Source organism: Martes martes, assembly GCF_963455335.1.
Source record: "Martes martes genome assembly, chromosome: 5".
NCBI lineage: Eukaryota > Metazoa > Chordata > Mammalia > Carnivora > Mustelidae > Martes > Martes martes.
In genome coordinates, this window is record NC_137892.1 from 76102881 (window position 1) to 76129068 (window position 26188).

Genomic DNA, 26188 nt, shown 5'->3' on the forward strand with positions numbered 1-26188 from the left:
GCTCCCGCAACATCATGGTACACAGCAGATGCTCAACAGATATTGAATGGATAGATTTATGAATGAATTATGGACACAGGGAAATCTCATACAGCAAGGAAATCGCCACGTGGCAGAAAGCTGGCAAAGAGCTGGTTTTAAAAGTTAGTCCCAAATTTTAACAAGTTGAATACATTTTCAGATGCTTATTTCTAATAAATGGCTCCATTCAGACATAGTATAGTTTTAGCATGTAATTTATGAAAAGTGCAAGATATTTCTGAGCTTAAGTTCAGTCACCAAATTCTGATTTTCCTTTTGCAATATAGCTGCCAGACTCCTGGTTGTCTAACTGTATTAATAATTTCTTAATTTAAATACAAAAACACATGCCCAACCCTCTTTATGAGTTTACCCCCAAGAGTTCTAAAATGCTTCTCCATTAAAAAGCACATCTCAGCACATCCTGCTGTTCTTAGAGCTGGAATGCTTTCCTCTTCCCAGTTCCCCGTCAGTCTCCTATGGACCATAGGACTGAAATTAGCTATTCATTACATGTGAAGGAGAGTTGGCTAGAGCAGAGCCCTGCAGAGAAAGACCGCTATTTCACATGTCAATTTCAGAACCAAAGCATCTGCTACCTTACTAATATGTATATTTAATGTCTCTGCATAATGTGCAGAATTATATGCTGTTCATTGCCTGTTTGTTCTGTTATTAGGCACTCTTAAGCAGCATCATTCTAAATTATTCCCCTTGAAAAACGTGGGATGTTTTATCAGGTCTCTTCCCCGGCGTTGTTTGTAGGAGAGGGTCCAAATTAGTAGCATACAGAATACTGAAAACCAAAATATCATGACTCAGAGGAACATAATCGAACATAACAAGTTTCTGGGGCCTGTAATTGCTAGCAATTTACTTTGAATCCTAGGCTCCTTTACTCCAAGATATGATTTTACATTAGGTTGCCATAGTGGGGAGAGGGTCTTGGGAGAGAGGTGCTAAATTTTTAACAGTCATTAGTAAACCCAGAATATTGGAGTTGCTGTTTTTCTGGAAAGTCTATATACTTATGTTAAAAGTCGTATTTCTAGCAAGTCCCTCTCTTATCAACTCATTAAAGATATTAAATATTAAAGATATTTAATTAATTAATATTAAAATAGTTCTTTTCTTTTTCCTTATAAATTGTGGTACTACATGTCATTGAATGAAGCCTCTAAAAGGGGTGAAGAGAAAGGGTTAGACTTAAGCTCTAGAGACCTCATATTACAGACTGTAATTGCTTTTGTTCATTAACCTTCATAATAAGCAGTAAGCTGGGAATATTCAATAGTTAAGAAGCACCCTAAACAGCAATATTACACTAGTCAAACCTAGGTGATACTAGATGTATGATGAAGAACTAATGCATGTGTTAACAAAATTAAAAGTGCCACACTGGCACAATCATCTGGACCATTCTGCCACGGTTAGTATTGCTTTGATTAACATAACATGCTCAGATGAATAACTAAGGTTATGCTAGCTTTATCAATCATCCATGCTGGTTAACGAAAACTGCCTTTGGTTACAGAAGGCAACTAGTGGATCTTGGTTTTGTATGTACTAGGCCTGTTGGTATGATGTAGATACAGTGGCCACAGTGACTGACTGGCATTGAACCACTTGTTTTTACCCAGAATTCCAAAACATGAGGCCTCAAAATCTGGTCATAAACTTTTAAAGATTGATTGAGAGGGGCGCCTGGGTGGCTCAGTGGGTTAAGCCTCTGCCTTAGGCTCAGGTCATGATCCCAGGGTCCTGGGATAGAGCCCCACATCGGGCTCTCTGCTTGGCGGGGAGCCTGCTTCCCCCTTTCTCTCTGCCTGCCTCTCTGTCTACTTGTGAGCTCTCTCTGTCAAATAAATAAATAAAATCTTTTTAAAAAAATAATAAAAATTTAAAAATTAAAAATCAGGAAGAAAGGAAATTGCGAATGGGTCTTTGAAGGATGAAAGGGACTTAGGTCAGCAGAGATGGTCTAACTGGGGAGGCAGCCCTCAGCTGGAGGAACCCTACAATCAAGGATACAAAATTAAAACAAAACAAAACAAAAAAGATTGATTGAGGGGCACCTGGGTGGCTCAGTGCGTTAAGCCTCTGCCTTCGGCTCAGGTCATGATCTCAGGGTCCTGGGATTGAGCCCCGCATCGGGCTCTGTGCTCAGCAAGGAGCCTGCTTCCTCCCTGCCTCTCTGCCTACTTGTGATCTCTCTGTCAAATAAATAAATAAAATCTTTTTTTAATTCTATTTATTTATTTGAGAGAGAGACAGTGAGAGAGAGCATGAGAGGGGAGAAGGTCAGAGGGAGAAGCAGACTCTCTGTGGAGCTGGGAGCCCAATGTGGAACTTGATCCCAGGACTCCAGGATCATGACCTGAGCCAAAGGCAGTTGCCCAACCAACTGAGCTACCCAGGTGCCCATAAAATCTTTTTAAAAAAAATTTTTTTTTAATTAAAAATTGATTGATTTTCCCTCAGACGGAGAAATTTAGGTTCCAGCAATCCAAAAAATAAATCTACCACAGCATGTCCATTACCATTCACCCCACAGTATCTTTTACAAGCTTGAGGCTGTTGATGCAACCCTAGAGCCTCTATTTCCCTTCCCTCATGTTGTAGTATCTTTTTTGCTTGCTTTTTGTGTAACTCTACGGCAGCTAATGTAGTTGGGAGTGTGTGCGATTTGATGCATATGTTCATACTCTTAGCCTTCCCCCTCCTCTCAGCTAGAAGAGGTAAGCAGGGCAAGATCTAAGAATGGTTTCTGGTCAACTGGCAAAACACAAGTTAGATTACGGGCAGTAGAAATGACTGCAGGCTGATACAATTAAAACCATCAAGGTTATTTCAGGTTGAAAATCATTAAAACCTGGGAAGACAGGCCAGTTACACTGTTTTTATATTATCATAAACTAGTCCTATCTCTGAGGGGCAGAAACCATTAAGGGGCCTCCACATTCAGGCACTGTATCACAACCACAGTTTTAAAATTGTTATATATTTAGCATTTATCTTCCCACTAGGAGGTTATGCTCCAGAGAACTACGGTCACCTATTTGTCCCAGCATAATGCCTAATGATAATGATGACTCAATAAGTATTTGTCGTGAACGCATGTGGGCATGAATGCCAGAAATAAGTAATATGGGATTAGTAGGAACTAGCATATAAACCAACCCACGGAAGGAGAGAGAACCAATTATCAAACCAGGAAAGAGTTGAGGGTAACCAAGACTTGCAAGAATAAGCTAGTTCAGGGGCGCCTGGGTGGTTCAGTGGGTTAAGCCTCTGCCTTCGGCTCAGGTCATGATCTCAGGGTCCTGGGATTGAGCCCCGCATCAGGCTCTCTGCTCAGCAGGGAGCCTGCTTCCTTCCCTTCCCCTCTCTCTGCCTACCTGTGATCTCTGTCTGTCAAATAAATAAATAAAGTCTTAAAAAAAAAAAAAAAAGAATAAGTTAGTTCACAGCCTGACTAATGTCCTGATCGGAGGCTAGAGAAGCTTTATATATTTAATGAATAGTATGGCACCTACCTAGCAAAGATTTTAACAAATAAACTCTAACAACAGCATACATGTAAGGAAGAAAAACCAAAATTGGAGAAAATACTCTCCAACATTATCAACCTGTAAAATTTAAGACTAAGATTACTATCACTGTATTGTTTAGTTAAGACACTGGTCAGGTGATGTCTAAATTGCTACCAACATCTCATTTGGTGATCATTAAATAGTGACTAAAGTTTCTTTAATATGATAATTAATTGTTCCTCTTAATTATACATTATTGACTACAGGCCAGAAAATAATTTTTAGTTGATGATATCCCATCTTTAATCAGCATTTCAAAAACAAAATTTAGTTGTCATCTAAACCCACCACAAACCAACAACCTTAGAAAACATAATAAATCAGCCTCTTATTTAATCAACGATTTTAAAATGTAATCCTTAACAGTTGTTTAAAATATGCATAACTAGGTTTGCAATAGTTATCCTGATTTAAAGCAAAAGCACATCTGTTTATGAGTAAGTAAATATAGTCTGACAGCAATTTGGAACATCTATCAGAAGGAATCAACTGCAAGCTTAATAAGCATTATTTGTATTCCACATAATACTCTATTTGTTCTTTCTAGCCACTGCAGTAATAAAATACACTGAAACTCATTTAGTATATACTAAATCCAATGCACCTAGGCAAAACACTGAAAATTTCATTTGGATGGTTCCCAGCCCATATAGCCTAACTTTTTAAAGTATTACTACCATCTGGTTACTAGTCTGTGTTTACCAAAACAGTAGCTGTGCACACATTTCTGTAGCAGCTGTGGTCAGAAACTTTAAATCAATCCATTTGGCTAAATGAAAACTCTTCAAGGGAAAAACAAATACAGTATTTTGAATTTATACCTAAAATTAAGTTCCACTGCTCGTTTTAATAACATTCCCCAGGGACAAAAATAGTAAGATTTTAAGTGGTACTTGAGACATCTTAATTATTTGTATTTTCTATCATTTATCAAATGACAAAAGGTCTACAGAAATCAAGTGAATTACCCAAGGTCAAACAACTAGTTATTAGCTGGACTCTGTCCAGAACATGGGTATCTTCTGGTTCCCAGCACAAGGGTCTTTTCACAGAATTGCTCCAACTGAATACTGGGGTCCTAGAAATAGAATTATGTCAAGGGAAAATACCATTTACTAAACGCAGATGAAAATTATTTTTAAGGGGCACCTGGGTGGCTTAGTGGGTTAAGCCTCTACCTTCAGCTCAGGTCATGATCTAGGGGTCCTGGGATCGAGACCAACATCTGGCTATCTGCTCAGCAGGGAGCCTGCTTTCCTCCCTCTCCCTCTGCCTGCCTCTCTGCCTACTTGTGATCCCTCTCCGTCAAATAAGTAAATAAAATCTTTAAAAAAAATTATTTTTAAGAGCACAGCATTTTCATAAAATATAGAAGCTCATCATAAATTATAAAACCTAAGTTGTATTTGTTTTCTAACCGTGGTAAAAACTTCAAGTATCCTGTGAAATGTACAAGAATTTGATTTCATAAAACCTTCCCTTCCTTTTCACATCTGTCTCCCAACCCCTCCCATAACTAAATGGTAAAGCTAAGTCTACAAACCAATCCTATTACCTTGGTCAAGAGGCTGAGCTATTACTTTGGATCATGTTCCCTTTTCAAGTAGAACTACATGCCACACATGCTTTCCTGTAAATAAAAAGTCTTTTCCTAACTAGAATTATCAAACTTCCAAATGATTTTCTTACCCCTAAGAATCAAACCTAATCCCCAAATATAAATTAATGCAGAAATGTTCTATTTCTTGCTTAGACAGGAATGAAACGCAAGAAGAAAAACATACTTGATAGAAATCTGTTGTTATTACAGTACTAGCAGTATGAACTTAAAAACAAATTTCCAGGATGTAATGGTGACTATTTTAAGCTTCTTTGGGTTAATGACCAAAAATTGCTTTGACAAAAAATGAGCTATTTCCTTCTGTACTGCCTTTTCATGATACCTAAGAGGAAAAATCAAACAAACAATCCACTAAAACAAAGCATGTGTTCCAGTCTTCTTTGCAGAGTATGAAACTTTCAAAGGAAGTAAGTGGATGCTAAACTATTTGGGATAAGTGTACAGAAGAAGGGGTGGTTTGTATTTATAGGTAGACTGTTTTTTATTTTGTCAGCTTCCTGATTACTGGTCATTTATTTTAGAACACGAGAACCCAATGAAAAATTAAAACTCAGATTTTTTATCTACTTCCTAACATAACCAGAAAACAGGAGTTGGTATCAGTGGGCAACATCTAGAACATATTGGGGATAAATTAACGTCACAATTTTTGAGACAAAGGTACAACAGGTTTACACTTCCACATCTGTATCATAGGTATCTCTCAACAAACATCCTTATAGAGTTGTTAATAGACTAGAACAAGCAGTATTATTTCCATTTGACAGATCAAGAAACTCATGAAGGTTAGATGACACATCAGAGCCCAAGGCTAGCTAGCCAGCTGTGATGAGAATCAAAGTCCTTAGGTGCCAAGCCCAGCAGTCATTCCACAACACTGCCTCAGCTCATTTCACTCATTTCAATTAATTTGCAACAAGAATAAAAGAAAAGCTAACCTACTGTTTTTGGTCTTCCTTTCTGGCTTCCAACACTGTGAACCCAGTGATTCACTATATTTGAGCCCAACATTGGGCTGAAAAGCTAGGCATGCACTTCCTACACACATCTGTAGATTCTATAAACTGAAGCCTATGGTTCATTTTGCACAGGTGGTTGGGATTCCATTTAACCACTTGTGTGTACACAATTCTTTCTAAATTCAAACCTAGCACAGGCTGAAGTTTCATGTTTTAGAGAAGAGGAAGCAAAATTGTTTTGAAATTCTCTGTGAAAAACAGCCTGTTGTATTAGAACAAACAGCAGCTTGTTCCTATCATTCCTTTGTTTGACAAGTCTGGGCTGGCTAGAAAGGTCATTTATGCCTCAAAGCATCAAATTAACATTTGAAGACATGAATTTTAAAAATGGCTATTTGCTTCTGTTCTGTGAATGGCAAATGTAGTTCACAAAAAAGGGGGGGAGGGGGGAACCCACTACAGACTTAGCCAAGTCTCCAAAAAGACTAAAAAACCAGTAACAAAAACAGAAAAAGGAGACCCAAAACTTTTCCCAGGCAAACCAAGCATTGATTTTATATCCTCGTCAGCACATGCTATCTCTTAATTAAGTTATTCTTTAACAGGAGAATTAAGAAAGTAGCTGAAATTGTCAAAAGTTTAAGCAATACAGGAGAAAAAAAATCACTAATTATCATAAGATGCTAGTTATCACTGGCAAATCATAAGATTCTTCCCTCTAAACCCTCATAACCCTCCTGCCGCAACACCAGTATTGACTGTACAAGATAAACTCCCAACTTAGTACTGTCTTGGTTCAAACAAACCTTTTTCCTAAAGTTCTTGTATTATTTCCTCAACACAAATCTATATTCACATTTATTTGAAATGTAAGCTATCATTACTAACTACAACCTTCAACTACATAAATACGCATTCAAGATCAGAAAATGATTTGATTCCACTGGAAATATCAAGGGATGTAAGGTCTGAAAAATTCACTGTATAGTCTTACAAAAGTGATTCATTATCTATAGATGTATACTGAGAATACCACAAACTACCTTACAGAATATGATGGGAAACATAATATTTTAAATCAGTATGATTTAATGAGATAAGAAAATAAAACTTGAGAATACTAATTCCTTAAGTTATTTTAAGAAAATGTTGAGAAAATGTTAAAATGAGGAAAATTACGAAAACATGACTACAACAATTCAAAATAATACCTAAAATGCAAATTTATTTTGATTTTTTTAACATTTTATTATTTGAGAGAGAATGAGCACACAAGCAGGGGAGGGACAGAGGAAGAGGGACAAGCAGGCTCCCCACTGAGCAGGGATGGCGGCGGGGGGGGGGGGGGGGGGGCGCCTCGGTTTCGATCCCAGAACCTTGGAATTATGAACCTGAGTCGAAGGCCAATGCTTAACAGACTGAGTCACCCAGGCGCCACTAAAATGCAAATTTGCTTTTGTTTTCTTTAAGATTTTATTTATTTATCTGACACAGAGAGAGAGAGAGAGAACACAAGCAGAGGGAGTAGCAGACAGAGGAAGAGTTGAGAAGCAGGCTCCCTGCTAAGCAGAGAACCCAATGTGGGCTCAATCCCAGGACCCTGGGATCATGACCTGAGCCAAAGGCAGATGCCCAAACAACTGAGCCACCCAGGCACCTCTACAAATTTATTTTTTTTAAATTACCTCATCTAGAAATATTCTATGATGTTATATAGTTCATAAAATCAAGTCACAATAATGTTGCTTCCTCAAGGAGCTTCCAATCTCTCCTCTTCTCACTGTTAACTCCTTGCAATCTGGCTTCCATTCCAAACACTCCATGGCCAGGGGTTCCTTTAGAGGTAATTAGTAATCTCATAAATGAAAAGCACAAAGGCCTTCTCAGGCCTCATTCTCTTTGACCTTTCTACAATATCAGACAGTACTCTATAAAACCCCTTTAACTTGGTTTCTGCAAGTTAACTGGCATCACTCTCCATCAATCTTTCAAAACACATTTTCTCAGTACATTTCACTTATCATTCTAAGTCTGAGTAGGAGACTCAAACTTTGTATCTGCCCTTACCAAAAAGATGCACAAAGACATGCCCTTTATACAGATCTGCCCCACTTCACAAATCCTGGGGTGCCAATCACACAAATGACAATGTAAACTGCTACCCACTGGAGCTGAGCAATGGAGTGGCTCTGTCCTTGGACTGTCCTCAGGTCTTATTACCGATAAGGCTTCCTCCTTCTGAACAACATCCATTGCCACACTTTGTACTATACAACACACCAAATACACACACAACAGGTATACACACACAAACACAGAGCAAGCTCTCAAATCTGTATCTTCATCTGTTTTCTTCTGATGACCAGTCCTCCCTGCACAAGTGTTGGCTAGCTATCTCCATAAGTACAATACATATTTCTATCCACCTGAACCTTATTCATCTCCTGTCAGAGCAGTACCACTTCCAGGCCATGTTAGACTCCTTCATTTCAATTATGCTGGCCACAGCGGGTCTTGCAAATGCTTTCCTCTACATTCCCTCTCCTATATATTTTTTCACCCTTATTCCCAAAGCCCTTCTCTAAATTAGGCTTTACCTCTCACCTTAATGGATGAGCTCTCCCTGCCTGTCTCTGCCATCTTGCCACTGCAATCTAGACTACCAATCTAAAAGACAGGTAGGAGCACTGCATTCCCTATGCTCAAACTAACTTTATATGCTACGCTAGAATCGCAACTACTTTTTATAGAAAAATCGAGGACCTCGGATTGTGACCCCACCTCTCTTCCACTCTCCTTCATCTTTACATTTTCTACTTCATCCACCTTATAAACATTGTCATTAACTATACTGTATCAAGAAATCTAAAATTTTCCTCCATCACATCACCACAGAAAAAAACTATTACAAGTCATGTGAAACAAGTTAACTGTGATATATATTAATAAAGTCAATGTACACATTTCCAATCAAAATCAGCTTATTAGTTCAATTGTTTATTTCTTGATTTGCTTTTTTAAATAAATTTTAATTAAAAAGCAAGATACCCCTAATGTTTATTGTAGCATATTTACAATAGCCAAACTATGGAAGCAACCCAAGTATCCACTGATGAATGGATAAAGAATGTGTGTGTGTGTGTGTGTGTGTACACATATATGTATATACATAAAATGGAATACTCTTCAGCTATTAAAAAAAGAATGAAATCTTGCCGTTTGCAACAACATGGACAGAGCTAGAGTATATAATGCTAATTAAAGTAAGTCTATCAGAGAAGGACAAATACCATATGATCTTCCTCATATGTGGAATTAAGAAAAACAAATGAGCAAAGGGGGGAAAAAGACATACAAACTTAGGAACAGATTCTTAACTACAGAGAACAAACTGATGGTTACCAGAGGGAAGGTGAATGGGGGGAGGGGTGAAATAGGTGAAGGGGGATTGCAGAGTAATTTATCACGATGAAAAAAAAAAATAAAATAATAAAACATACCAACCAGCAATAAAGAGATTATCTATCCAGTTTTAAAAAAAAAGTAATCATGCCACCTGATTAAGTCAAGAAGCACCTCATTACTCTCTCTAACTTGCATGAGCAGTGCTTCATACAAAGTAGGCATTCACTAAATGTCTCAGAGCTTGCACCTCAAATGAGCAGCAACACCTCAATGTCCCTCTAGCCACAAACAGGTTGTTTTTAACTTGAGGTTGATCTTCCTTTCCATCTCAAAACACAAAATGATAGTAACAAACCCAAGAAATGAAGTTAACTTTTTCTCCAAATTACTGAGAATTGGTTTTATAATGGTAGCAATGGACCTGTAGTAAATTTTTCACAGTATCTCATCTTCCTCTCCCCATGACTAGTAACATAGTCAGCCACAGTCAGAGGCACAAGCCATAGTCATTAAGAAGCACAAAGCTACCCAGAAAGCAAACATGTGATGCCCCTTTTAAACCATCAACTGAAGCAAAAGAGGTTATAAAATATGAAGACACTTAATGAACTATGACTACATTCTATATACCCTTCATGTATTTCTGGCATCCCTTTAATTTTTAAAATAAAATAGCCTAAGAGAATCACCAAAATGGTGGTTAACTCGGGAAAATAACTAGAGCACTAATAAATTAAAAGATTAAGGAAGTCCTACATAAATTAGCAGTCCTTTAGATACTGCATATTATAAATGTAGGTCTCCTATGGCCCCAGTCCCCTCCAATGATAATATTAAAATCTACCAAGCTCATACCTAACCTGTCCAGGAGCCATCATCAAGTTACAAAGGAACTAAAGAGGCCATCTTCAGTACCTGAAAGGAATTCTCAACATGACAGACGTGGCATGGACAATAAAATCCCGCTTTTGTTTTTTAAAGTAAGTTGTAGGCCCAACATGGGGTTTGAATTTATGACCCCAAGATCAAGAGTTGCATGCTCTACCGACTAAGCCAGCCAAGAGCCCCCAAATCTCATTTTTATTAACTGAATCAGAATGAATCGTTGTAAATGTAAGGTGTTTAACAATGTAAGATAAGAATTTTATTTAAATAGCTGTTGGATTACTACTAGAGAAGAAAAAAATGCACTAGAATTTTTATTAAAAAACACCAAACTTAAAAAATACATATAGATGACTAAAACATTTTGCAACTATTATAGGGAAGACTAGTTCAAGCATGAATCACCCGTAAATGCCAAGTCTAGGGGAAATTTTGATGAGGAACAGGATATGTTCATATTCCCTACAGAATGCTCACTAGTTCAAAGAGGAAAAAATATATAGTGAAGAACCTGGAAAACACTTTGACCAAGTAATGATCACAGTTAACACCACTACTGAGGGGCAGTGGATTTCATGTGCCTCCAGATGTGATACGTATCCTTGGAGAACACATTAAGTATGTAGCACTCTGGCAGGGAATACCTAACCTGAATCAAATCATGAAAAACCCAAGTAAGAAATACCCCATTAGAAAGAGAGGGAAGATTCTATTCTTTAAAATGTCAACTGTCACAAAAGATAAGGTCTTTGGAAATATCCCAGATTAAAGGAGGCTAAACAGAGAGAACTAAATGCAATACTTGATTCTAGTCTGGGTTCAATCACCAAAAAGGGGGTGGGGGGGAACAACCTATAAAGAACATTACTGGATCAACTTAAAAAAAAAAAAAAAAAACCTGGCATATAAAGAGTAAGTTAGTTTTAAAAGTTTCATCGGTGTTAAATTTACAGATGGCCACTGTACTGTCTCTATGGTCGTTTCATAAGAAAATATCCCCATGAAACTCATTCTCAAATGTTTCAGGAAAAAACTGCGTGTGTTTGTGTGTGTGTATAGAAAGTAAAAGAGCTTAATGATAAAGAAAATAGACTAAAATGATAAGTGAATAGAGGCAAAAGGTTTACAAATAACATTTATTTGCACAACTTTTCTGTAGTTTGGAAACAACCATATTTAAAAATTTAAATATAATTTTTTAAATTTAAATATAAATTTTATATTTTTAAAATTTAAATATAAAAAGTTTATATGCATCATTCTAGTGTTCTGCCACCTAATCTGATAAACACATTGCTTGTATTTAAGCAGTATCATAAGAAAAGGAATTCATTATATTATCATTTTATAACCTTGGAAAGCAAACAATAGCTTTCCTCGCTGTGACAAAGAAGGGATACCTGTGTCAAAGAACGGTTTAAAAGCAGCCTCCACACTTCCACGGCTGACTAGATCCTGCTTCCACTAGGGATGAATGTGTGGTAACAACACAGAAGAGAAAAAGAGCTATTCTGTTCACATCCCTCCACTGCTTAAAACCCCCAGTTATCCTCCCATTTGCTGCTGGACAGAACGTAAAGTTCAGATTCCCTAGCTTGGCACACAAGCCCCTTCGCAATCTTGGGGAGCTGACCTCTTGAGATGTACCTGCTGCCACCACCACCCCCATACACACACCCTCAACTCTGCAGTCATGCTGCCTCAGCTCTATGCCTTTATACATGCTATTCCCTCTGTGTGAACCATCCTCCTGTGATGGCCTCCTCTTTCTGGTGAGCCTGTCTGTTAAGCTTTCTGAGTAAGCTTAAAATGCCACTGCCTCTATGAAGCCTTTCCTGACTCTCCCCATAAGGTGTAAGGTAGTCTTATACCTTATACTCTGCTCCCAAAGAACTACATTCCAAATTTGGGGGCTGCATGAGGATTTCTCTCTTTCTGTGAGTTTCTCCAAAACTAGAATATAAGAGTCCTAAGAGCAAGGATTGTGGTCTAGAGCTACAATGTCTTCCAAGCACAGTGCTTCATAAACAGGGACTAGATGACTAAATTAACTTCTCTAAATAGAACAGGTTCAACAGTAAACAACCCCTAACCCTTACTTTGTATCAGATACTAGTGTCCTTTGCAAACACCAACTTACTCCTCACAACGATCCTAAGAGGTAGGTTTTTCTCTATTTTAACCTCCCTGAAATGTGACGTGTTATAATTAAATGGGCAGCGTATTTTTCTTAGAGTAAAGCAATGGTGCTTCTAACAATCGTGTGAGTGTTGATAAAATATGTAATTATTTCCAGATATTTCTTTATAGTTACAGATGAGGAAACTGAGGCACAAAAAAGCATTAACTTGCTGAAAGTTGCAGAGAAGAGTCAAGATTCAATCTTATGATTATAGGATCCATACTCATAAACCACAATATTATACTATCTCCCCAACGAGAGTGCTCTCATAGCATTGATAGGCTACTGGCACTAGAGCCAGGACAAATCCCAAAGTGAAGCCTGCTCAGGACCCTGAGAAATCGCTGGGATGAAGCTCAAGATTAGAGGCAGTGAATGAAAATGGACCTTGACGTGTCTGAAGAGAAAGCCAAGAGCCCCTATCAGCATCTGCTCTCTCTGGGCAAGGCCTAGGCCTAAGCCCTGGCTCCCTCTCACTCCCCCACCTCGGGAGATATGCTCCATGTCTTGACTTTCTCCCTTGCATTTGCCCTCAAGTTCCCATTATATACAATCCTAACTCCCTCCAAACTAGTAATTACCAAAAAAGGGACCCAATCAAGCCTTCTGCCCTATATCTTATTAATCTCTGTAACATCATGCCTGATAAAGTAGTTATCTAGCCTCAGCTCACTTACACAGTTTATTTTCAGAAGACAGAAAAAGACATTTCTTATATTAAAGTCCATCTCAAACTAATATCCACCCTCAATCCTTTGCCTGCCATCAGAGCCAGCACAGCAAACTTTCCTCCCTCTTTCTCAAGACAGCCCTTGCCCTTCAAAAACTGGAGTCTTGAACTCATAGGCACCCTGCCTACTTCAAAACCTGTCATCACCAAAGGAAGGAAGTAATGGAGGACGAAGGGCTAGTAATAACAAAGGCAGAAGCAAAATTCTAAAAAACAGAGAAAGGGCAGTTCATTTGTGGGGTACAGGGAGTGGGGGTAGGGAAGGAGTAAAGATTCATGGAGAAGGGAGCTTTTGAGGGATAAAATGTCGTCCACTAGGGTCAAAATTCAGTACTGGACTGGGGTAAAATTTTATAAAAACAAAAAGCTGAACTTTTAAACATATGAGATGTTTTGGTTTCTAACATTCTTGTTTTCACTTCATGATTCTGGGCAGAAGGCTCATTAGCTGATACAATTTGTGCAGCACTGAATGCATAGATAACCATCCAAATGACAGTGGAATGCAGGGTTGGAATAAACAAAGTGAACTTACCATCTGGGTGGTGCCATCTGATTTGGAGCAGTATCACTTGCTGAAGATTTTATGTGTATTCTTTGCTTAAAGGTTGCCTCGTGTCCTTAATTTCTATTGATCTAAGGTAATAAACTAGCAACCTCTTAAAAATGAGTGACCAAATTAGACCGATCCAAAGAACAACTCCCGACACGGTACCTACTCCATACCCCAGCAGCCCCCATTCCACGGCTGCAACTTGTCTGACATACTATATAACAAGGATAATGACGAACGCTGTGTGTCAACTCCCTGTGAGATCAGAAAAATGATGTATCTTGGTAAAAACACTAGAAAATTCTGAATAGAGAACATTTAAAAACCTTATTATAAGTGACCTTTCTTTCCATGTGATGTTAAATGAGTCATTTATTGGTCCAGAAGCAAGTGAAATGTTTGTTAGAACTTTTAGATATACTGTTAAGAATACTGGGCACTAGTATCATTTCAACTTTAACATGGTCCATAAATCAATCCTGTAACGTCATTATGTAGTTTTCTGATCTCTAAAGCACATGTTGGCTTGTTTATGTGGTTATTTCCTAGTTCTTTATCAATCAGTTCAGTGTGATGCCCTCCAAGCAAGATGACAGAACATAAAGATGACTACTGCAAATTAACACCATTGGTACTCGTAGTTCCTAGTACATGTACACACCATACACTTACAGAGACTTTATAGTTTATCAACTACTTTCCAATGCATTTGACACTCTCAGGAATCTTATGAAATAGATCATTTCACAACTGAAGAAACCAAAGTTCAAAGACATCAAATGATTAGCCGAAGTCCCTACTGCTAGTAAGGAGCAGAGCTAGATCTCAACTTAGATCTTCTGGTTGCAATTTTCTATGAATAAAATCCATTAATAAAATCTATTTACCTATTAACAAAATCTATTAATAAAGTCATGGTTACTTCTAACCCAGTTGTACACCTAACTCCAGCCTGGAAAAATCCCCATTATCTGTTGCAAATCCTCTTTCATGATGAACGCAACTAGGGGGCAATGGCCATTTAGTACCACCATCCTAAAGGGCTTTCTGAAAGGTCTGCATTGTATGGATGATGAATGATACTCTAGAAGAGTGCTATCTAATATAACTTTCTACAGCAATGGAAATGTCCTTACACCCCTGAACTGTTCAGTACAGTAACCACTAGCTAGCTACCTGGGGTTACTGTACACTTGAAATGCGTTAACTGGGAAACTGAACTTTTACTGTTACTTAACTTCAAATTTAAATAGCCATGTGTGGCTAGTGGCTAACTTATTGGACATCTCAGTTCTAGACTGTGAAGATGGGGAGCAAAGTGCTTAATGTTTATGTCTTAATGTTGTAGATATAAGCACAAGCGAAAAAGAAAATCAACTAAATCTCAAGCCCAGAGCACAGCAGTGGTTCATGGGAACTAGAACAGAGGTGATACCATTGAAAGTAACACGACTGAAAGATAATCACAAAATAATCTTTCATCAATCTTTGTAGACTCTCTGGTCAGCCAAATCTAACGAGTGACTGTAAAAGCTCAGGCCTGTTGATAGCATCAATTATGAAGGGCAAGGAACTCCATTCTACACGTCACAATAGCTTTCTTGGGGGGAAAGAAGAGCTTATCTGCATGGAAACTACACCAACTAAATTATAAACAGGAGCTGATGGATGTGAAAAGCAAGGTATCTTAGTAAATCAGGTATTATTTCTGTAATAATGCTGTATCTTTACACAGAAGAATTTAAAGTAACATCTTACAGAACAGGCCCTCCACTTGTCTGTGTAAAGTATCACATCTAGGGGTGCCTGGGTGGCTCAGGAGGTTAAAGCCTCTGCCTTCGGCTCAGGTCATGATCCCAGGGTCCTGGGATCGAGCCCGGCATCAGGCTCTCTGCTCAGCAGGGAGCTTGCTTCTCCTCTCTGTCTGCCTCTCTGCCTACTTGTGATCTCTGTCAAATAAATAAACAAAATCTTAAAAAAAAAAAAAAAGTATCACATCCACACTTCCATTACCATCCATACCACTTCCCTCTGAAACATCTGTTTCTGTGTCTCCCCATCTCATTCACCTAGCTAGGTACAAAAAGGTTTCATTTAAATAAAACAGACTAGATTGGCATCAATTTCTTTGTTTTAAAATTATTGATACTTTCAGGGCGCCTAGGTGGCTCAGTCACTTAAGTGTTCAACTCTTGGTTTTTGGCTCAGGTCAAGATCCCTAAATAGGGCTCTGCACTCAGCAAAAGTTTGCTTGAGATTATTTCCCTTCTTTCTCCCTCCCCTTCTGCTCCTCCCCCTGCTCACACATATAATCTTTCAACCCTCCCAAATAAATAAATAAAATCTTTAAGATAAAAAATATATATATACTGACACTTACAAAAGCCCCAGATAGATTATGAGTCCGATAAATAAAAGCACTTGTCATTTCTTACACCTTTAGCTTTATCCACGTTCAAAGCACCTAAATGATGCTGATAACAGAACTGACCTCCAAGACAAGGCCTGGAGTCTTCATTCTGATTGACTACTTTTTGTCCTTTACCACCCACTTAATTTCTCATTGTCTCAGTTTTCTCATTTTTTAACTGATGGGATGACTAGATCACCTCAAAGGAACTTCTTTTTAAAACTCAACTCCTTTGGGGCGCCTGGGTGGCTTAGTCAGTTAAGTGACCAACTCTTGGTTTCTGCTCAGGTCGTGATCTCAGGTTATGAGATCAAGTCAGGAGTCAGGATCTGCACTCAGCAGGGAGACTGCCTGAGATTCCCTCTCTCCCTCTCCACCGTATGCACATGCTTGTTCTTTCTCTAAAATAAATAAATAAATCCTTAAAACAAAACAAAACCTCAACTCTTCTGTGATATCCTCAATGGTTTTCAGTTGGACTCAAGGACTTTCTTAGAGCCTCCTATTAAGAAAAGTCACATATTTTGCTTAAGTAGCAAGACCTATGAAAGGTACAATCAGCTTCAAAAATTCACAGGTCTGGGGCGCCTGGGTGGCTCAGTGGGTTGAAGCCTCTGCCTTCAGCTCAGGTCATGATCCCAGGGTCCTGGGATCAAGCCCCGCATCAGGCTCTCTGCTCAGCGGGGAGCCTGCTTCCTCTTCTCTCTCTGCCTGCCTCTCTGCCTACTTGTGGTCTCTGTCTGTCAAATAAATAAATAAAAATCCTTAAAGAAAAAAAAAATCACAGGTCAATAATCCACCCACTGTTCAAAATTCTGAATATATCAGTTTTTAAGTACAGAAAAAGACAATCCTTCCTAACTGCACAAAATAAAAAGTATACTCTTGGGCGCCTGGGTTGGCTCAGTTGGTTGAGCGACTGCCTTCGGCTCAGGTCATGATCCCAGACTTCCAGGATCGAGTCCCGCATCGGGCTCCCAGCTCCTTGGGGAGTCTGCTTCTCCCTCTGACCTTCTCCTCTCTCATGCTCTGTCTCACTCATTCTCTCTCAAATAAATAAATAAAATCTTTAAAAAAAAAAAAAGTATACTCTTAAGAGGTAAAGATCTAATTATACTGTTAACAACCCAAGAAAAGCACATACTGACATGGACCTTTTCTGGTTAGTTTTTGCTTTTCATTTCTTTCAGACTCTACTCATACCACAGTTACAGGCTGTTCAACAGCCTTTCCAGTTCCTGTGTTCAGCAATGCTAAACTGAAATACTATGACTTCTAACAATATTTGAGACAGATATTCATATAAAAAGAACAAATGGCTTTCCTACCTATGTGAAGACTTTCTTTTGGAACTTGGATCAATATATACTAAAAAAATCAACTTTGGAAACTGAATTCAAGCAATCTTAGCCAGCATTCAGTTGGCATAGTTGAGTAATTTTAGTTTAGCAATCTTCTAAACCTGCTCAATGTAGCTAATATATACCAAACCAAGACCCTTTAGCAAAGACAGGCAGTAAGTTCCTTGTTCTCTTCATTCCTACAACAGCAGTCCCAACCTAATTCCACTTAATCCAACCAAATGTAGGCATTATCTCTTTGACTCTTTTCTATCCATCATTCTCATTCATGTCCTCCACACCCATTCACTTCCCTTAACTTCTGTTCTTTTACATGGGCTTTGTTTTTCCAATCTTAGTAACTGACTTATTTTATTTTTTCAGTGTTCAAGATTCACTGTTTATGCACCACACCCAGTGCTCCATGCAATATGTGCCCTCCTTAACACCCACCACCAGGCTCATCTAACCCCCCCATCTCCCTCCCCTCCAAAACCCTCAGTTTGTTTCTCAGAGGCCACAGTCTGTCCGGCTTCATCTCCCCCTCCGATTTCCCCCAATTCACTTTTCCCTTCCTTCTCCTAATGTCCTCTATGTTATTCCTTATGCTCTACAAGTGGGAGAGACCATGATAATTGACTCTGCTTGACTTATTTCATTCAGGATAATCTCCTCTAGTCCCGTCCATACTGATACAAAAGTTGGGTATTCAACCTTTCTGATGGAGGCATAATATTCCATTGTATATATGGACCATATCTTTTTTTATCCATTCGTCCATTGAAGGGCATCTTGGCTCTTTCCACAGCTTGGCGATTGTGGCCATTGCTGCTATGAACATTGGGGTAGAGGTGGCCTTTCTTTTCACTACATCTGTATCTTTGGGGTAAATACCCAGTAGTGCAATTGCAGGGTCACAGGGAAGCTCTATTTTTAATTTCTTAAGGAATCTCCACACTGTTTTCCAAAATGGCTGCACCAACCTGCATTCCCACCAACAGTGTAAAAAGTTTCCCCCTTCTCCACATCCTCTCCAAAACTTGTTGTTTACTGTCTTGTTGATTTTGGCCATTCTGACAGGTGTAAGTATCTCAGTGTGGTTTTGATTTGAATCTTCCTGATGGCTAATGATGATGAACATTTTTTCATGTGTCTGTTAGCCATCTGCATGTCCTCTTTGGAGAAGTGAACTGACTTATTTTTGACCATACATCTTTTCAATTAATTCTGTCTTGTAATCCAAGCATGGTAGCTGGCAAAGCAGCAGGCTAGGGCTTTTGCGCTACTTGAGGCCAAAGGAGGTATCAGAGCTATACTAACTAAATACCTCCCATGGGTATGGACCTATGGGGATGAAACTCTTGATTTAATCTCATTGGCATGAGGTCCTCATCAGCTGGCTAAAAAGCCTACCTGCTGGTCACTCACCGCTTCTGAGAGAATCAAGAAACAGTATGTTATCACACCCCCAGAAAATCAGTATAGAAGCTCTGACAGGTATATAAGCACACAACAGAAACGATCAAAAGCAGCATAGTGTCAGAGACTATGGCTCCTAGAAATTACTGCTGGAGTATGTAAAATTCGTATTAATAATTTCAAGAAGTCTCATAGCTTGGGGGGGGGTGGCGATAAAACTCTATGAAGAGAAGTTTCACTCACAGGAAAATCCCAAGAGTAGCCAGAATTAACACATCTTGAGAAAGCCTCCATGAGGTATGAGCAAGTAGAGCAGCATTGTCAGAACCAAGCCTTTCTGCTTCCTTTTCTTTATTCCTTCCCAGCATCTGGACTCACTGAGCAACAAAGAAATGCCTTTTGTTCTACAACCTCATGTGCAGAGAGCCTACTCCTATCTGCCTTTTCTGTCCTCAGTGATTCCTACAATCTGCATACTTCTCTTCCCAACACACACGTAAGAAGGTTAGACAAAGATTATGATCTATGCTTTTGGTTTTACAGTAAAATCAGGCTGCTGGTATTCCAAGCCCTGATAAGCTTATCTTGAATAACTTAAGCTCCCATTACCTTTCATTGGTAAATTTTTTATGAAGGCTTTTTGCCCTTAAAGTTCTCCCTTGTTTAAAACAAACAGGAGGAGGAGGACAAAGAGGAACAAAATTTCTAAAGAACTAATTATTCCTTCTGAGGCAGAATACAGTATACACATTAACCTACTCAAGCTCATTCAGCAACACATACTGAAAGATGCTTTTAGGTGACTAGTGACAGTACCTTCTAACTCAGTGAGCTTTGTGAGTTGCAGAGAAATGTGGCCCAGAATCTTTAGGTGGCCAATCCCAGTTATCATATCCTATTCATTGCAACAACAAACACAGTCTTATACAGGAATCAGCAAGTATTTCTATTCCAAATATTCCTGCGCCAGACACTAAAACACCACCACCTTCATAATATACTAAGTACCTCTATATTAAAGACTCCACTTCATACATTTTGGCCTCTGAACTAAGAAGTGAAAGCCTACCTGAGGTCCACCACATTAACTTCTCTGTGTACCACATTACTGCAGAGAAGCCTGCAGAAACATGGAACTGTTGGCTCTGTTCCAGCCAGAGAATAGCTGACTGAAAGCATGGGCTTTGAATCCAAACTTGTGTTAGCTCTATCTTCTTAAATGAGTAATAACCTCCCCACAACCCAGTTTCCTCCTATATAGTAAGGATCCAAGTGCCATCTATTTCACAACCCTCTTGTGAGGATTAAAGCTTGAATATAATAAAACAAAGAAAAGGATTAGTGTAATGCAAGAAATAAAGGGCTCAACTTTTATTGTAGTTTCTGCTTTTGAGTCACCTTTGTTTCTGTTACTAGATGTCTTTGGTTCTATTTTCCTATAACCCTATTTGCCATATCCCCAGCTTTAAGAAAGTCTTACCTTGGACTAATAAACACAGCATTCCCAATCCAATCCAACCTATATAATCAGGTATACCTCAACTACTTAGAGAAAAGTGCCAGATGAAGCATTATTTGTTCTGTTCCACAGCTACAAACTTATTAAGTGGCTCCATCACAAATGTGTAATAGTTTTTTACAAAGAATCACAAGAGAATGTCTGTTTATACATAATAGTACCAGAAAAACAAATCAAAGGCAGGTCCTACCATGAACAGGTCAATAGCATCCTCTACAGAAAGGAAAAAAAAATATGATAAACACCAACTGTTTAATCTTCTATCCAATACAAAAATGTATTGGGAGTGGGACAATGTCCTGATTTTAACACTCTTCCAAAAACACACCTGTACACTATTTCTAATTTTCATAAACTAATCAGTGGGCAAATATCTTTAATTCTTTATTTTTTATCTCTTTTATAATTTTATTGTATTATGTCTTTTTCCTTAATCTCCTAAAATCCCTTCGAGAAAAATAATTCAAAAAATAAGCAAACAAACAAACAAAAACAACTGTGCTTCAAAATCCAATAATCAAAATAGGTATTGGGGGCTCACTCCTCTGAAACATACAGTCTTGTGTGATTTACCTTCCAATGCTATCTCATGGGCATAGCAGAGTTCTTTCACACCATGTTCCTCGGTTCAGGGGTTGTTGCCATTTATTTCCCCTTCCACAGAGAAGACAGAAGTCTCCTATTGTAAAGTATCTCAGTCTGAGTGACTGGGACCTCTGCTGAATTGCTCAAACTTAGGTGACAAACTATACCCTTACTTTGCCATACCAAACCCCTCCAGTAAACAGGCACCACCCAGGTATTCAAAGCAAAAACTACACCCTGTTGATTTGTCCACTTATATCTCCACCAGCCCACAACGGCACAAGCTAATACCGCCTGAACCACACCGACAACCACCTTTTCTTCTCTATTGGATGCCCTGCTTCCACTCCTGCATTCCCCAAACTCTTCTCCACACAGCAGCCAGGGGATGGCTTGCCACTATACTCAGAATAAAAGCTAATTCCCTGTATCACGCCTTAAAAAACACCTTACTGGATTTTGCCCTTCCCCCTCCTCCTACCCTATTCCAGCATCACTCTCCCCTCATCTTCCTCTTCATCATCAATCAATGCTGGCTCCTTTCACATCAGATCCTTCCCCCCATCAGGAACTTCCTTCACACATACTTTATTATGTCGAATTTCCATCAAAGTGCAAGACCCATCAGACAACAGAACTGTTTTTATTCAGCAATATATAACCAACATCTGACAAAGTCTGGCACACAGCACTTGTTCTAAAAGTACCTGAGAGAAGAATGAATGAATGAGAACAGAAAATAAATTTAAATGACAAACACCTTCAACAACAAAACAAAAAGCAATATATGAAACCAGTCTCAAAGAGGGGAAATTTGCAATAAACCATTTTAAATTTAATATTCAATATGGACACTCCTAAGAAAACAGATTCTTGAGTAATGCTCTTAGGAACCAAAACAGAGATTAACAGGAGTTTTGAAAACTGAGCACAATGTGCTTCTTTTCCAGTTCTGACAATCTGTTTTCACTGCTTAACTTGCTCTCCTCACAATACCATTTCCATAAAAACCAAGTAGTCGCCCATAAAAGGAATATACAAATAGTTAAAACACTAATCAGAACTAAGACACAAATGTACTACTCCCAGCTGCTTCAAATAACATAAAACAATAAATGCTTTCATATCACTATTTCGTGACATGGAGGAAAGGAAAGGAGAAGATCATAAATTTAAGTCCTGAAACATACTGAAATCACAGCATTATGCCAGTCTTCAAAGGATCACACCAGGGTTGCTGCTTTTCCCCCCACTCCACTCCAAATACACAAGATGCCAGATCTGAAGTATGATAGTTTCAACTCTGACCTATCCAACAGCTCTTTCCTTGCACAAAAAGTAGCTCAACTTTATTTTGTGAGGTTTTTCCTCTTTCAATCACGAAGTCTCAGTATAAGGGTCCCAGTCTCAATTCCCTATGGTTCACTGGAAACAATTATAAAGTATCTAGATGTTTTGCCCCAAATATCAAACCATCCAACAGAAATTAAAAGCTTTCCCAGGGATAAGCTACATGGCTAGCAACAGTTTCACTTTATTTTCTTGTGGGCTGCAATTAACTCAGTATGGTCATATTGGTTATTTGAGGCTGTTCAGTATTACCTGCTATAATGCCTTTGGGGTTCCCCCCCCCACTGTAACACACAGTAATTACAAATGCAAATGTGTTTCTAAGTAATATCTTTTAAAACATGGGTTAACTAGGCAAAAGTAATTTTAAAGTGTTCTTACTAAAGACAAGGTTGAAAAATCACTAAAATATATCATACTATTTGGGTGGTAAAAACATACTGCAGTTTTAGGCAAAAGCTTCCAATTAAGGGGTTCCTCCTTCAATAACATCAAGACCGCTGCACAGCAAACCTTGCCATACTCATATTCTTTATAACCTAAAATGTGCTCACCTTAGTAACAGAGCTTAAAAAGCAGTTGATTAACTAGGTCATACTTTTCTTCCACAAAGTCCAAATACAGACTTATTCAATGAAAAGACAAGAATTTTGCCATTATTTTGAAGAGGTTCTATGAAAAAAATGATAATTATTTTTGCAAAAGCAAAAAAGAAAACTCTAATTCTAAATCCACACTCAAAGTAGTCAGGTTCCACTCCCAGAACACAGGGCAGCCCAGCGAGGGCCTCCCAACAACAGTGCTGGGTGCTTCAGACAAGCAGAAAAATGGAGATCACGAAGGACTCATTTCTTCTGCTGCCTAGGGGCCCCAACCATACTGTATAATTGCTCAGAACTTTTATGTCTTGATAATAACCTTTTTTGTCCCGAGTCCTAGTAAGAGGGGTAACTAAGATCAAGCATTTCCCTCTGATGAAACCAAGACATAGTGCGATCAAAAGTGAGTGGATGACGTCATATAATTGGTGACTAAGCAAGAATTCATAACCTCTTTCCAAATGCAATGTTAAATAAGCCCAATATTCCTATGGATATTCCATGTGTTAAATGAAATAACCTTAATATTTGGATCTAATGTAGAAGAATATTTTACATCTTTTTGTATTTCTATATTAACCTGCATAAGATCTATTATTATCAGCAAAAGATATACAAGTCCTTAACCTGTATAGCCTGATGCTTTAAAAAGAAAATAAATTATTAGGATACTAGTCACAAACTCAGAACAATCTTAAATTCTCTGGAATTGCCAATTTAAGGCTGAGCACTTGAGACTCTGAGTAATTTAGGGCTAAGTATGTTGTCTTTCACCAGGGAAGGTCCTGATTTTTTATTGCTTTGTTTCCTCCTGGTGTACAGGCTTGCTTCGCCTTTGCTGAGCTGCTACACACAGGTGAAGTCACAGTGACTGACTCCAGAAGGTGAATGCCATCAGTGCCTAAGGAAATGATCAAGATCATGCAGCAGCAGCCTCTTAACAAGAAGGATAAATACACCTAAGGCTTCCTTTCATGAAAAGCTAAAACCTCTCGGGGGTCCTGGCTAGCTCAGTAGATAGAGTATATGACTCTTGATCTCGGGGTTGTGAGTTCAAGTCCCATGCCAGGTGTAGAGATTACTTAAAAAAAAAAAAAGAAAGAAAAAGAAAAAAAGGCTCTAACCTCTAACCTGTATTGAATGAAAGTAATAATAATAAACTTCTAAATTTCAGACCCCTGTAACAGTTACTCAAAGCCACTCAATTAAATTAACTACACTAGATAATTCTGGTAGCCACTCAAACCAGATTTCCCTATCGGCCTGGTCAAGTAACAAAGCGTTCCACCATGTTTAACAGCTCCTTTTAGACCCTTGTTTATAAAGTTGTATTTCACTCCATGCTGACCACCGACACCTTTCATAGCCCCACATATACCACAAAAAGTCAATAAACTGGCATTCTTGAATCTCACTCATATTCATTAAGAACAAAACTCTTGAATATAACTAAGCAAAATGATATACTTAATAGTCAAGAAATGCAAATGTGGGGTTTTCTTTTTGAGAAATACATATGTTTTTAAAATTGAAATTAACCACATGAAAACAGGATTTAAGTGGAGAAAATGCAGCACTAAACCTGATCTTTGCAAGATGTCATCAGGAAAAAGTCCCCATTTTTCACGAGCTTAAGTATCAGCAACAATAACCCAAACCTATCATACCCAAAGGTGTTTGTAATAGAAGAGTATCCAACTCTGGCAATTTTCCACATGGTGTTTCTTCTTTTTGGTGTCCTGTTTTACAGAACTGCATTTGGGAGCCTATACGATTGCTTTCTGCTACAATTCTGAAATTTAATGGGCTTTAAGTTTAAAAAAAAAAAAATCAAGAACCTCATTATCCAGCAAAAATCATCTCTCTAGCCCCTCCACCATCAAAAATCACCGCAGTTTTTACTGTTTCTCTCAGAAACAAAACAAACACAATAGCCCATGAAATCTGACAATTTTATATCTAAGTCACAAATATTTAGTTTTTTTTTTGCTATTTAAAAAGAAGCAATACAGAGCCTGGTCTTCCACCTTACCACACGGAAAATAATCAGAATTTAGTATTCATTACGAAACCGCAATTCCGCGCGCCACCCTGTCCTAGCTGTCAGTCACACACACACCGCCTCGCCCCCACCCTGTCAGTCACACGCAAGCCACGCCCCGTCCCGGCCCCCCGCCTCCCCGCGCTGTCAGTCCCGGGCTCTGGCCCGCGGCTGAACCGGCGGCGCTGACGTCAGCTGGCGACCGCGGCCGCATTCCTAAACAGTTCAGACAAACCCACTGGTGGGAAGCTTCGAAAGCCCTCAGCTGTAGTGAAGAAAGCAAAGGCTTGGCTGGCAGCCAGACTCCTGAGCTCAGCATTTTGTAATGCACTTCCTTTTTACTAAACAGCTTGCATAATGTCCTTAACCCTTCCTTACCTGCATCACACCTTTAACCCCTTCTTTTCAAGAACTTCAAAGCAAACTTCCGAACTCGGTCTCCTACGGGTTTTTAATATATTCTTGCAGCAAATCACAACTGACCGATTTTTAATATCGCTGAAGAGGCAATTAAATTAAACACACATGCTCCCCCTAAACGGCCCACTTTCCCCCCCTTAAAGCAATGTTACTTTTCAAGCAAATAAACTAAAACATTTTATTAAAACAATATTATTTAATGCTCAATCTTCTCAAGAAACTTTATTTCTTAGAACTCATTTTTTTTCAAGAGATCATAACTTCAAATGGTCCAAACACAAAAAGAACAAGAGTGACAAAAATCTCCCTCCAACCCCGTGCCCCAGTTAGCAGGTTCTCACTCCATGAAAATGAATGTGATTTATTTCCCTTGTATTCACCCAGAAGTAATTTAGTATGTATCCCAATTTCTCCCTTTTTCACCATAATGTTTAACACCACACATGCCATTCTCTCTCCTTGGCTCCCTTCTATTTAAGAGGGACACGGAATTCCAGCACAATTGATTTATTGATCCCTGTATGTATTTAGGTAACTCTCAATTTTTTGCTATTAC

The 26188-nt window shown here is 38.7% G+C and overlaps 1 protein-coding gene across 1 annotated transcript in view; it reads right to left on the bottom strand.

Annotated features, from left to right (window-relative positions):
* Positions 1-25426, bottom strand: part of ZSWIM6 (zinc finger SWIM-type containing 6) — a gene marked incomplete at its 5' end in the record, with an annotated part of 123945 nt that extends 98519 nt beyond the window's left edge. The window contains one exon of the mRNA XM_080804337.1: positions 25319-25426. Within this exon, the coding sequence (XP_080660463.1) occupies positions 25319-25426 (108 nt within the window). The remainder of the gene's footprint in view (positions 1-25318) is intronic.
* Positions 25427-26188: the final 762 nt, after the last annotated feature.